This window comes from Syngnathus scovelli, chromosome 12 (genome assembly GCF_024217435.2).
Source record: "Syngnathus scovelli strain Florida chromosome 12, RoL_Ssco_1.2, whole genome shotgun sequence".
NCBI classification, from domain to species: Eukaryota; Metazoa; Chordata; class Actinopteri; order Syngnathiformes; family Syngnathidae; genus Syngnathus; species Syngnathus scovelli.
This window is the reverse complement of record NC_090858.1, coordinates 4,926,737-4,939,375: the sequence shown is the minus strand read 5'-3', so window position 1 is coordinate 4,939,375 and position 12,639 is coordinate 4,926,737. Positions and strand designations below refer to the sequence as shown.

Genomic DNA, 12,639 nt, shown 5'->3' with positions numbered 1-12,639 from the left:
TCCTGTTTGTTTTGAATTTGAGATAGTCAAAACAAAGCCCTGAAGAAATCTGAAATTTCCGTGATTAAGGTAGCTAGTTTGTTTATGTTTGATGTAGCGCACAGAAAAAAACTTTGACTCATTTGAATAAATATAATTTTATTCTGAAGACTATTTTACAGTGTGCAACATAACAGAAGTAGAGTAGGTGCTTGAATGCTTCCGTCAATATTTTTCCAAACTCTGGAAAGTAATCATTGTAACTGCCAAGATCGGTTTCAATTAAAACAATTTTGACTTCACTTCTCTCAAACATCCCGTTTCGGCTACTTACAAAACACTTTGCAACTGTGAAAAAAATCCATTGTCGGCCATCAACATGCATACACATGGAAAAGATGGTGCAAAAAGGTGAATCGGTACCCTCATGAATTCACATAAATAATGCACTTGGGTTGAAACAATCTGATGCTAAATCATCCACTTAAATAATACAGTATATTTCCCAAATTCCTTTAAATAAATTAATTTTCATATACATTATATTATAAATTAGAAGAACTAGTTTTTTGTAAGGGAAAATATACTACTTCGAGAACAGATTGTAGATTTTTTTGTTTTACTTACGACAAAAAAAACAAACACAAATGTTAATCATTCAAACTTGTTGGAGAGCAAAATTCAACTCCATAGCTGGCTCATAAGCTAAGACTTGGCAAATGTGTTCATTTTTTTTTTCCTGTTTGTGAAACACTCTTGATATGACCTACGTATACCGGAATGGTGACACTGTGCTAGCAAATGGCACAATCATTTCACAATCACTCTTTGCTCCGAGTGTCTCACTTCAAACTCGTCACACAAATCCCACAACGACCCGTGTAGGTAAACATTCTCCCTCCCCTCCACAAGGAGGCGCTCCTCACAGCTCCTCGCTCTCCAGCGCAGCCTCGGCGGGGGAGCTGGAGAACAGGAAGGGGCTCGTCTCCGACGTGGGGAAGGTCGATTTGATGTCGAGCCCTTGGCCTGTTAGAGCTGCGTAACGGCTGACCCCACGTGGCGTCTTCTTCATGGGCGCCGGCACGCTCTGATGCCACTGTGCTGAAGGTCATAATACATGGCCACGTGTATAATCTTCAGTAATTCCACTGACGCTTTATCTAGGTACTGCTCACTTTCGTACCATAGATGTCCAGCCTGCAGGTGCAAGCCGTAATCCCAGCTTCGTTTTTGGCTGACACTGTATACCAGCCAGCATCCTCTTTGGTGGTTGGCTGGATGAGGAGGCACACGTATCCCGTGGCATCCTGCAGCATGCTGAAGCAGAAGCAAAGTTGCTTTTCACCATTTCTTTTGGAATGTACGGCAAAGGGGTTGATCTTACTGACCTCATTCTACTCTGTGTCCTGGGAAGGGTGTCGTTGTCTTTTTTCCAGAATATAACCGGGTGGGGCACGCCCGTCACTCGACACTCCATCCGGACAGGGTTCCCTTCAGGGATTCCCATGTTCTGCAATTTTTCCACAAACTGGGGAGGTTGTTTCATCTCTTTCTCTGAAGGGAAAAAAAAAATCTAAATTCAAATCTTATCTATTATCTATTCACCACTCCATCAGAAATCTACTCACCCACAACTTTGAGTTCTAGACTGAAGGAACTTTGCCCTGCTTTGTTGCTAGCAATGCAGGTATACGTGCCAGCATCTCTCTGTGTCAGGGGGTCAATGATCAAAGAGTGGACGCCATTTTCTCGCACCAGCATCTTATGGTAAAGATCTGGATAGATGGGCCTACCATTGACCAACCACATGAGTTCAGGGTTGGGCAGACCACTCACCTAAAAGACAAGGAGGAGCCGTTTTTAGTCTGGCACCTGTAAATATGCAAAAGTGATGCTCAGAACATGCTACCTACCTTACAGTCGAGTCTGCACACCCTCCCCTCATGGGCAACCATGTCCCCTGGCGCCTGTACAAAGTGAGGCCGGAAAAAACGCTCATGGGTTTGCTCTCCCTCAACTTCCTGTACACGGGTTCGTACCCTAAAAGAAATTGAAAGAGATTGAAGAAAGTCCTTCATGGTTGACCCTTTATATAAGATTGCAATGATACTGTAGTACAGTATTTTCTTTAGGTTGTGTGGCTCTTTAGCACCCTCTTGTGGTCAAAACACGTCAGCTTGCCTTGAGTTAACGTCAATAGTCAATGACATGGTTGAAGAGCAACATTGGAGTCTCACAAAAAAACCTGGCTTTTCAACAGGGGTGTGTAGACTTTTTATAACCCCTGTTGGAGACATCTGTATTTTTGCTTACCTCTGAGAGTTAATGGGGGTCAATCTGTTTCGGGGTGGTCCTGTTTGGATTATCAAATGACCCGAACAGCTCATTCGTCCCTGTTGATTTTCAAATGATGAATCGGAATTCGTATGGAAGGATGAGATCGTGAAAGAGAAATTCACGATCTTACGTTACCTGAGGATTTGCTGCCATGATTGTGTAGTTTCCATCGTCATCAGCTGTTGTGGACTCTATATGTAAAGCACACGTCCCATCACCTTCTCTTATTTTTTTATAATGAATATTCTTCCTCAAGATCTGCTTCCCATCCTTGAACCAGTATACCTGTTGACAAATACTTAATGACTAAGACGTAAAGGTATCGGTCTCTTTCGCACCACTCGATGTTTCACCTTAGGTACGGGGATGCCGACAACTTTGCAGGAGAAAGTCACAGGGACTCCCTCCATGGCCTTGTAGTTCTTGAGTTTTTTGTCAAAAATGGGCGCAATACATTTGCCTGACGGGACGTCGTCGTGTTGCACGTCATCGTCTGACTCCTCCACCGGTGTTCGCTCTAAGCGGAACTCTATCTCGCTCATTAATCTCTGCTCAAAATTGGAAACTTTGTACTCCTAAAAAAAAAAAAGAGGAAAAACTGCTCCATGAAAGCAAACTTCAAGTACTTTTTACCTTTTACCTGCCAGAAACCGTCTTACTAGAAGTTTATCCAGTAATCACATGCGTGTACTCTATTGATATAGCACAGTAGTGGTATTGAAGTCAAAATATCATATTTGAACCGAAACATAAATATTATGACTTAATACCACTTTATTGGCAACATGCTGTAGCATCTGTTTGACAAAATGCCTGCTGGAAAGCTCCCCCAAAAAAAGAGCTCATGATGCAAGATGAGAGGGTAAAACAGAGAACAGAAATTCAATAAGAACGCTGTGTATTGAATATTTGCAAAATAACGCTGACTCATCAGATTACAAAATTCAAGAGAAGAAAAAAAGCTGTCGAAGTTCCTAAGAAGAGTTATTTAATGTCATGTTTGGCTTGTGTGATAAGGACGTGGGAAATAGAAACTTAAAAGGACAGATGAGTGAAATTTGAATTGAACCAACAGTGAGTCTTCGTGCAGGTTATATATTAGTTCATGGATACTTGAACGGTTACCAGTCAAAGGTCGGGACAAACCATTCTATTGCATGAGAAATGGTGTCCAAACGCGACTGGCACCGAATGAAGTGTCATCGTGTTAGCGTTTCGGATCAGTGCTTGCAATGAGATGATCCTTGTACCTCATCATAGTTAATGACAGTAGCTGGAATGTTTGGTCCAACAAGGGGTCTGCTCGCTGTTTTCCCCTCAATACTCCGCTTCTACGAGAGGATAGGGATGGGTTATGAATTCCCACGGCGACACACAAACCCGACTAATAGAGAAGCACGCTGAGGAATGTTATGCATGGTTATGGACACAATGAGCGGGAATTAAGAGGGGAAAATGTTCTACTGGCTCATGTCCACATCACTGTTGAAAGCCAGACTAGCTACCAGCCTGCAATATTGGTTAGTTTAAAATTAGTGATAACATACTGTACTAACATGTTGAATAAACTACTGTCTCATTCAACTACCTGAAGGCGTGTTTGGTACCTGCTGATAGGCAAAAATGGGAAGATCTTCTTGACATTGCAGCTTTTTCTCAAGGTCGTAAAGAACGGCTTCTTTGCTCTCGCGAATGTTTTCTGTTGGCGGGAGCCGCGTCTTCGGTGTCTTCTTTTTCAACCTTGAAAGACAAACGACATGTTTTGAAACACGTGACAGCCCGCCGGGCTCTAGTGCGAACAGTCGTACCCTAAAGGTGCCCCTTTGGGAAGGCCCATGGAGTTGGTAGGCTGAGACGGACTCAGGGAAGGAAGGATGGAGCTCAGGAAAGCCACAGGGTTTTGGATGGGGCTCGGTGAGGAGTTGCCAGAGGTGGGCGAGGAAGCCTGCGGAGGTGACTGGGCTCTGAAGGCGTACGCGTTGTTTAAGGTTGGCGCTGAGCCCGGCGTGGGTGACGATATGAATGATGGGCTCGTTGGAGACTGGAGCACTCTTGTGGGGAAGGTCCTGGTCGGTGGAGAGAATGGCAAATTGGCCAAGGAGGAGTTGAGCTCAGCTGCCAGTTCGTGGAGAAGCGGGACTGGAGATTCAGTTGGAGAGGGACTCCGGACGGGTGAGAAGGTTTGAGCCGTGATGAACTCTTTAGGTCGGGTATAGTTGAAAGCCTGTGAGGTTGCGGTTAGATTCATGAGGGAGGCGTGGGTGCTTCTCAGAAAAGCAGCCGGAGACGTGACATGATGTGAGGCAGCCGTGGAATTTATCGAGCTTGAATTGAAATTTGACACCGGCTGGGAAGAAAACTGCGGTGTGGGTGTTGATCTGGCAACAACTGTCGTGGACAGGTTGAGGTGGGAGGCATGGATGGTGTTCATCTGGGTCGAAGGTGCCACGCTGAGAGGCGGAGCTGTGTTTAGCTGCGGCATAGGTGGAGGCAACGTCGCCAGGGAGGTCGTCTTAACCTGGGGAGTGGATGGAAAGGATCGTAGAGGAGTGTTGACTGCAGGAGCAGAACTCACTGAAGGTGCCGTCATGGTGTGGGGAGATCCAGACTTGGCTGTCGACTGCGAGCTGTTGTTAAGGTAGGAAGACTGCGAATCGCGTTTTTCTCTGAGGGACCAGAATGAACCTTCGTGAGAATTTGAGGTCTCTGGCTTAACCTGGAATGAAGGCTGATTGTGGCTTTGGGTCTGGGGTTCATCCTCCTGTTGCTGCTCCATAAGAACCTGGTTGTGAAGGAGCTGGAGCTGCACCGGGTCCCTGTCAATCAAGTACAAGTAACACAAGAGATGAGTTGGAAAGACTCTATACATGGTGAACATGAGGGAGGCTCAGTTCTGTGTTCCAATGAATTACGGCTGGTCAGTCCTGTAAAGTCCAAGAGGAGTGAGCCAAAGTCAGCATGAAGATGATCTGCCCTTTTAAGGACCACCAACAAGTTGGCCACAAACCAACGATGGAACTCTCAATTTGCAGATTAAATTCAGTCTTACAGTCACAGTTTACATTATATTCAACCGCAATTACTAAATCACCTTCTTGTTTGTTTCTTTATAAAAACAAATAAATTATCAAATTCCAATCCAATCCCAGGTAGGAGCCGCAATTAAACTTCTCGAGGATGTTGATCGGAAACCACGTGATACTGATGACAGTATAAACAGAAATTTTAATTCTGTAAAATAAGAAACGCAGGTGAACTTACAAGTAGAAAATGCCATCCTTTGTTTTGGAAAGCCTGAAAGTCCACATTTGAGGTCTACCTCCATGGGTTAGTGAATTGCGACTAATAGTTGAGCTGGAGGAGGAGCATTTATATTTGGACTGGAAGAGGAAGGGGAGGGTCGGATGTTCATATTATGCGGACTAAAAATGAGATTTGGGATTCAAAATCGTATCTTTCTGTACTGTAGCAGGCTGTTTAGGATCCTAACCTTACAAAGCAAAGGTTGTTTGAGAACTTTGTTTGATTATCACAAACTTAGTAGCTCTACTTACAGCTTGGGTTTTGCCAGCACTGGCGGCGGTCCTTTGTTGACCGATGCATCAGAAGTGTCTTCATAAAGTGGAGCAGATGTGTCATTTGGCTCCGCCTCCTCATCCTCAGGTAGTTTGAAATGTACACGCAGACCGACTCTTGAGCTGGAGCGTGAGTCTTTGTGGTTTGTCAAGACCCCTGACTTGAGGCAGGAGTTAGGAGGTGGGTTGGGGAGATAGTGATGGTGAGAGCCTGCCTTGTGATTGGAACTGACGTCAGGACCCGATGCTTCCTCTTCAACCGCAGGTAGTCCAGTGAAGGCTTTGGGGTGTGGGGCCAGCTGTCCTGTGTTCTCCTGATGAAGTGCGAGCGGGTCTAAATTGGGGGTGCTAACACTGCGAGGGTTGAGACTGGGACTACTGGACAAGCTGTTGGAGTCCAGATCGTGCAGGCCGGTACGCAAGGTGTCCGGACGAAGCATGCTGGAGTTGTTGGGGTGCAGACGAAGGGTGCTGGTGTTTAAGGGGTCCAAACGGACGGTGTTATTGACTAACGGATCCAGACGGATGGTGCTGGAGTGCGGCTTGATGTTATTGGTCAGGGCAATCTCAGTTTGAGCTTTTACAGGAGGGATGGTGAAATCCGACGTGGAAGGTTGTTGGACTCGAGTGGGCTCCACAGTTAAAGTGCAAAAAGGTTTAATTGCATGGTTGTTAACACTGTTACCTGAAAAAAAAACAAATCAGACGAGAAACATAATTCATCATAATGACTGAGTTCCTTTTCCAAAAGAAAACTGAATGATTACCTTTGACCTTTAATGTTGCGGTACTGGACGTTACTCCATAAGCGTTGCTTGCAGTGCAAGTAAACATCCCCGAATCTTCACTAAAGACCTCCGCGATGACCAGTGTACATATTTCCTCTGGAGAAACAAAAGTGAAGGAAATGCTGGGATGGGATTGCTGTCGGGAGTCTTGCGAGGGAGAGCAGACAAACGCTGGGAAGTAGCTGAGTCTATTTGAATCTAGGGCAGGTTGAAATGATCTGCCATGGTGGTTCCACGCAGGATGAGAGACTACCTTATAAGGTGCATAGGCAAAGGAAAGCAGCCCTGGCTTGTGTACAGAAGAGGAGCAGGAGTCTCCACCAAGGACTAAACACTTCAGAGCACTATGTTTGCGCACAGCATTTTACATACCCAAGGCAATCATTTGAATTTTCTACAAATGAAGAATCCTAAAAGTGCTACCTGATTCTGTTGGAGACCTGGGCTCTGAAAACAAAAGGACACCATTGTCAATAATTGGTTTCTGATGTTGCTCCTAGAAATTTCCACGGTGTTTTGTCTGTGCTTACTTTTCTGAAGGATTCTAAAATCAGGGGAGTCTTCAATGATTTTGGCCTCCTTGTACCAGTCCACTCGAGGGGACGGCACTCCCTTCACACGGCACTCTAACACTATCAGCTGCCCTTCTGAAGCCACCAGGTCTTGCAGATTCTAGAGATGAGAGAACATACTTAATTAGTCACAACAACAAAAAATACAAATCCGCCGAAGACTAATTCTACCTTTGTAAAAACAGGGGCGGCCATGGTGGCTTGCCCGTTGAAACCTTGCAGGAGGTTGAAGCTAGATGTTTGATTCTGGGCACACAAACATCTTATCAGGATAAATGCAACACTAATGATAGGAAGTATTTCGGCTGTTCTACCTCAGGTTGAGCCGATTGAGCTGCGTTGGGGAGCGGCTGGTTTAAAAGCTGCGGTGTGGCTGTTAGCAAAGCAGCCCCGGATAGCAACTGACCCTCTGTGAGGTCTTTTGTTTCAGTCTCTTCTGGGTAAGCTGCTGATGATTGAGAAAGTTCTGGGCTTGGAGGTGAGTTGGTTATCGTCTGGACAGGAACTGGGAGTTTCTGGTTCACAAGGGTGCTGAGCTCCTCTGCTGGTTCCCCGGCGGTTTGATTTGTTGAGGAGTCTCTAACTTCTGTGGGGATTTGGCTTGAAAGTGGTTTGGAGTTTGGTTCGTTGCCCTGTAGGCTTTCACAATGAAAACAAAGAAGTAAGATTCCAAATATTGTGATTTTTATATAGCTTTAAATTGAAATGGGCAGAGCAGGAGAACTTACTCAAAGTGTAGTTCCCCCTCAGAGTCTGAAGAGGATGCACCTGTAGGTTCACACGTGCATTTGAACATTTTATACGAGTTCTGTAAAGCAGAGGTTCTCAAACTTTTTCAACCACTCTAGTGACCAAAACGTGATTTTGATGTCTGCAAAGAAACGGACAAACAGGTTTCAAAGACAAGTAAGGAAATCACCTTCGATATAAATCTCAGCTGAGGTAGAGTCAGTTCCGTAAAAGTTGGATGCGAAGCAGGAGTAACGTCCGGTGTCCTCCTCAAAAGCCTCTGTGATGATCAGAGAGTGCAGCTCACCATTGGTGATGATCTGGATGTCAGGGCTGTTCTCCAACTCCTTGCCCTCACAGAACCACCTGCGATTGGGCAGCATGAACATTGTTTCATGAAGCTTGCTTTCTCGTCTTTGCTATAAAAACGACTTCTGTTTTTCAGGTTTTCATTTAATAAGTTGATTATTGTTGTTGTAGATATCTTTGTAATATGTTGCTTATGGTATTATCGCAATTCTACACCACTGCAAGCTACAGAAACAATCATGGACGTTCCCATATCAGTTTTTATTGAGTCATCTCCAATATTCTAAGAAAGTCGAGACTTTTAGTCAGCAACTTTAAAAAAATAAATAATAATTTAAACTAATGTATTTTTACAGTGAACTGACTTCCAATGCAGCAACATGAGCAATAGCCCCCTCGCAACATCTATTTTCAGTGGATGAGTCCTCAAGCTTTCTAAAAATCCAGCCAATAATCAAAGAGGAATGAGGCGTGCCCCTGGCGAGATGTTGTCTGTAAATCAGATTCAATGCTGCCGTCAAACTCAACCGATTGGAACTTACATGCTCATAATGTCCAATTGTAAAGACCCAGTAAAAGCACACCGGAATTCGTTTTCATGCCTCGCTGCAGCATGTTCTGCCACAAGAGTCATTTGTCATGAGTAAGAGTCTAAATTAAAAACATGAGTAGTAAAGAGGATGGTTGGTGTGCTTCTCCTCACTGCACCTGTCAGAGCTATTTTCTTTCTGCGGCTCAAATCTAGCAAGGAGAATCCCTCACCAAACTCACGTCATGCAAACTTCTCAACACACAACCAATCGGATCAATTAGAAATGACAAATAAGTCCTTGAAACAGTCCTAGTCAAGCGAGTAGCCAAAATCAGGTCAATAGTATAAAATTAAGCTTTAAGAAATATTTTAGGCATTTTTACAAAATAACTTACCCAAAAAAAAAAATTAAACAACTTCAACGGAGAAACAATGTCAAGTTTCCACTAAAGAGCAAATAAAGCATCTTACCAAAGTGCCGCTCGTGTTCATGCTGCTGCCAAGAGCTCAGTTGGTTCCATTATCAGACGAGACCACAGCTCGCAGTGCCGGTCCAGGCTAAAAATGGCAGAGCGCTCGCATTCTCCCGGCGCAAGTATACGTTAGTGCTTCAACAATGCTCAGTAGGACGACCAAGAGCATGCCCCCTCCTCCCCTCTACCTCGCCTATAGGGTCGTCTCCGTGCTGTTGCGTCTACGGCAATTTCAAATTTTCAGACAATTGTCATCTTAAGTAAATATATTTATATATATTTTATATTTATATTATTTGTAGTTGATTTGTAGCAGTGCAGCTCATTAATACGGTAAAGTTAAGATTGAGTTGAACTGTTTTTACGTTTTAATATTATCGGTGGTTTGCTTAGTTTTACACAGTAACTGTTAAGGGGTGTTGCCTAATTTTTAAATTAGGCAAAAAAATTTAAATTGCAATTAAACCTGATGCGCCACACTTTTGTTTGAAGATATTAATGCCCCCCCCACCACCATCACCACAATGCCTTGCAGATTTTTTGCTCCTTACCGGACTTCAGGTGTAGGCTGTCCTCTGACAATGCAGTCTAACTGGACTTTGCTACCCTCCAGAACTTCTCTGCTTTTCAGTTTTTGGATAAAATGAGGTGGCTCAGTTGATGGCTCATCTGCACGCGGCTGAGCTTGTGTCAAAATGAAGCTTTCGGGCATCTCCAACTCTTTGGAGTCAAACTGCTGCGCCTCAGTAGTCCTACTGTCCTCTAACTCCACATGACCAATCCCTGAGTCTAGCTGGATCTCTGGCTGGTGGCTAACATCGGGATCTGGCCCGTCCTCATCCAGGTCTGTAGGCATGGCCGAGCGCTCTCTGCTATCTGAGTCGTCGGAGTAAATTGTTCCATCGTTTTGGCTCTTGTTCTGGTTCCGACTCCGATGGGCTTTGCACGCCCTCGGTCGTATCCGTTTCGAGGTGTTTGCCTTGAAGAGAGACGAGAGTTCTTCAATGAAGTCGGCCGCCTTGTTAAGGAACTCCTTCTTGGACTGGGTCTCCGCCCCAAATGGGGAGTTCCTGGTTGACTTGTTCAAGTGGTTTAGACCTTCGCTATTGTTCCTCATGCTGTTCTCCTGGCGCATGGAGGCCGCCTGTGGCTTTCTGTCCAGTGCTAGCTTCGGTTGTGTTGCTGGGAAATCGACTGGCGGTGCAAAAGGCTTCATGGCGGAGGGCACGTAAGGAACCGGAGGGGTCTTTGTGAGGTGAACCGAGGACGTCGTAGATGAAGCAATGGATGCCGAGGCATTTGGAGCCACGGCGGCTTTGACCTCTACCCTCTCGTCACGGGGCTCATGTCCGATGGCCTGGCGGGCCAAGTTCACGCTCTTATCCAGCTCTTCTTGGCTGAGGAACGCCGACAAGTCCGGCAATTGGCTCTCGTGGAGCCCCGTCGGGTCTTCGGCCTTTCCTTTGAGCGAGCCAAAAATCTGAAGGCGTGACGACGACGCGTCGGAGCGGCTCATTTCGCTGTGACGCTGTTGGGCCCGGGCCTCGGCCAGGTAGCTCTCCCTTAAGAGCTGAGACAGTGACGGTGGTGGGTCGGCGGTATTTTCTTGCATGCTGGAGAAAGAATCATAAAAGAACTCTGAGATTTGCGGCACGCTTATTGACATGGCGACACTGGGGCCATAATTCAGGATTCCCTCTTACACACTGACGAAACGCTCTTAATCACATTACCGAAACGCTCTCACACATGCAACTTAAATCCTCTCACACATCATACTGAAATACGCTCGTGTAATATACACCTACTGAAGATTGCAATACGATGCGTTTCAGCAATGTGTCTGAGTTAGGGTTAGGGTTCCTGAATTAGGTCCCTGATATGACCCCAAAGGTCTTTCAGGTTGTTTTCTCAACAAAACCATCAAGTCCTTCCATTTTCACATCAGGCCTGTTGACACAGCAGCAAGAGATCTGATCAAAAATAGCATTTTATTTTCATCTAATTCCATCATAGTCTTAATCGGGTGCCAGGTTTGATTGGATACAGACTCCACCGTCCTATTCCTTCTGCGAAGTTACCTCCTTGCATAATTTTCTCACACTAAGCATGAGTAAGTCATGGAATAAAGACACGAGATAGGGCGAGCATATGCTACTGACACTCAAATGGGCGCGATTAAGCGCACTGCAATGCCCTTCCAGCGGACCTGAAGGTGCAGCTGTTGTGTACATTCATCCTTTGCAAACAGACTCCAAATCCACCAAGTCATATCTAATAATAGCCGGGGCTCAGTTTACATGAAGAAAATCAACAAAGAAAAGCAGCTTCCTCATCTTGTGTGACCTTGTTAGCATGAGTTTGATCAGTCACACAACAATCAAAAAAAACAAAGTGACGCTAATGATCGTAAATCGGGAGCGCAGAGTGAGATGTAAAGGTTTGGTTTCATGCTGCGCAAACATAGGACCACACAACTGGTTGGGGTGGGGGGGGGGGGGGGGGGGGGGGGTCAAGTAATTAAGCAGCGGCTTTTGCAGTCTGTATCTAAAAGTGGACTTAAGTCCATCATGTCAGAGATTTTCTAAAGGCTCTGCGCGGAAGATGAGGAGGAATGACTTTAAGGGCTGTTTTTACCTGCAGCTGGCCTCTGCGAAGGGACCGGTGGATCCTCAGGTTGCACCTGTGCTCCAAAGTGGGAGATTCCGGTCTTGGACTTGCTGCCACCTGGGAAAACCTAGGGACAGGCAGCCGCCCAGCTTTTCCGCTTTTCTCGCACAGAGTTCCCCTTGGCGTTTACAGGGAAATATGAAGGCGAGTAGCTAGGGTAACCTGTCAGCAGTAAAAGTAGCAACATTTGTCAGCGCCGTGCTCGCAGGTTATTTTGGGGAGGCCTGGCCCATATGTCTGGGAGGCGTCCGTGCTCATTGGCCAGCCGGAGCATGCTGTAAAGGGATTCCACCTCGGCTGCAATGCCAGAGACCCCCCGTTGTACAGATTTAGAAGCCCCTTACCCAGCCTCTCTCACACTCACACCGTCAACTGTCAACACTGCTGATTAAGAGCTCTGACAATTTGCAAAACATTCCTGCAAAATCACCTGGAATGATTGAGATGGTTCTTTGTATTTTCTGGATTGTTTTTATTTAAAGTATTACTGATGAGTGTTGTGGGACAGTCAGATGTATACCTCATACTTTTTCTCGTGTTGTTGTTTACCATTGGCAGACTATTATTATCGTACACAATGTGGAGAAGTGTGGTTTCATTAGTCTTGACCAGAGATTTTTAAAGTGTGGTAATGGTATTCTGTTTCCCTCTAGTGGTGTAGAAATGTATCACTCA

At 45.4% G+C, this 12,639-nt stretch overlaps 1 protein-coding gene across 2 annotated transcripts; it reads right to left on the bottom strand.

The window, feature by feature from the left end:
• Positions 1–118: 118 nt before the first annotated feature.
• Positions 119–12,223, bottom strand: mypn (myopalladin). 2 transcript variants are annotated; one of them, XM_049736503.2, is made up of 21 exons: positions 11,932–12,223; positions 9,846–10,907; positions 8,171–8,346; positions 7,980–8,019; positions 7,566–7,890; positions 7,423–7,497; positions 7,210–7,351; positions 7,103–7,126; positions 6,659–6,775; positions 5,871–6,576; positions 4,125–5,132; positions 3,924–4,056; positions 3,567–3,647; positions 2,670–2,891; positions 2,452–2,601; positions 2,293–2,372; positions 1,893–2,019; positions 1,608–1,815; positions 1,368–1,533; positions 1,163–1,296; positions 119–1,080 (listed from the first exon to the last, which is right to left on the bottom strand). In XM_049736503.2, the coding sequence occupies exons 2-21, from the start codon at positions 10,904–10,906 to the stop codon at positions 902–904; spliced, it is 5,154 nt and encodes a 1,717-aa protein (XP_049592460.1). In that variant the 5' UTR covers position 10,907; positions 11,932–12,223; the 3' UTR covers positions 119–901. The 2 variants fall into 2 exon arrangements, with proteins under 2 accessions (XP_049592460.1, XP_049592461.1); XM_049736504.2 differs by lacking the exon at positions 3,567–3,647 and having other exon boundaries at positions 11,932–12,222.
• Between the last annotated feature and the right edge of the window lie 416 nt (positions 12,224–12,639).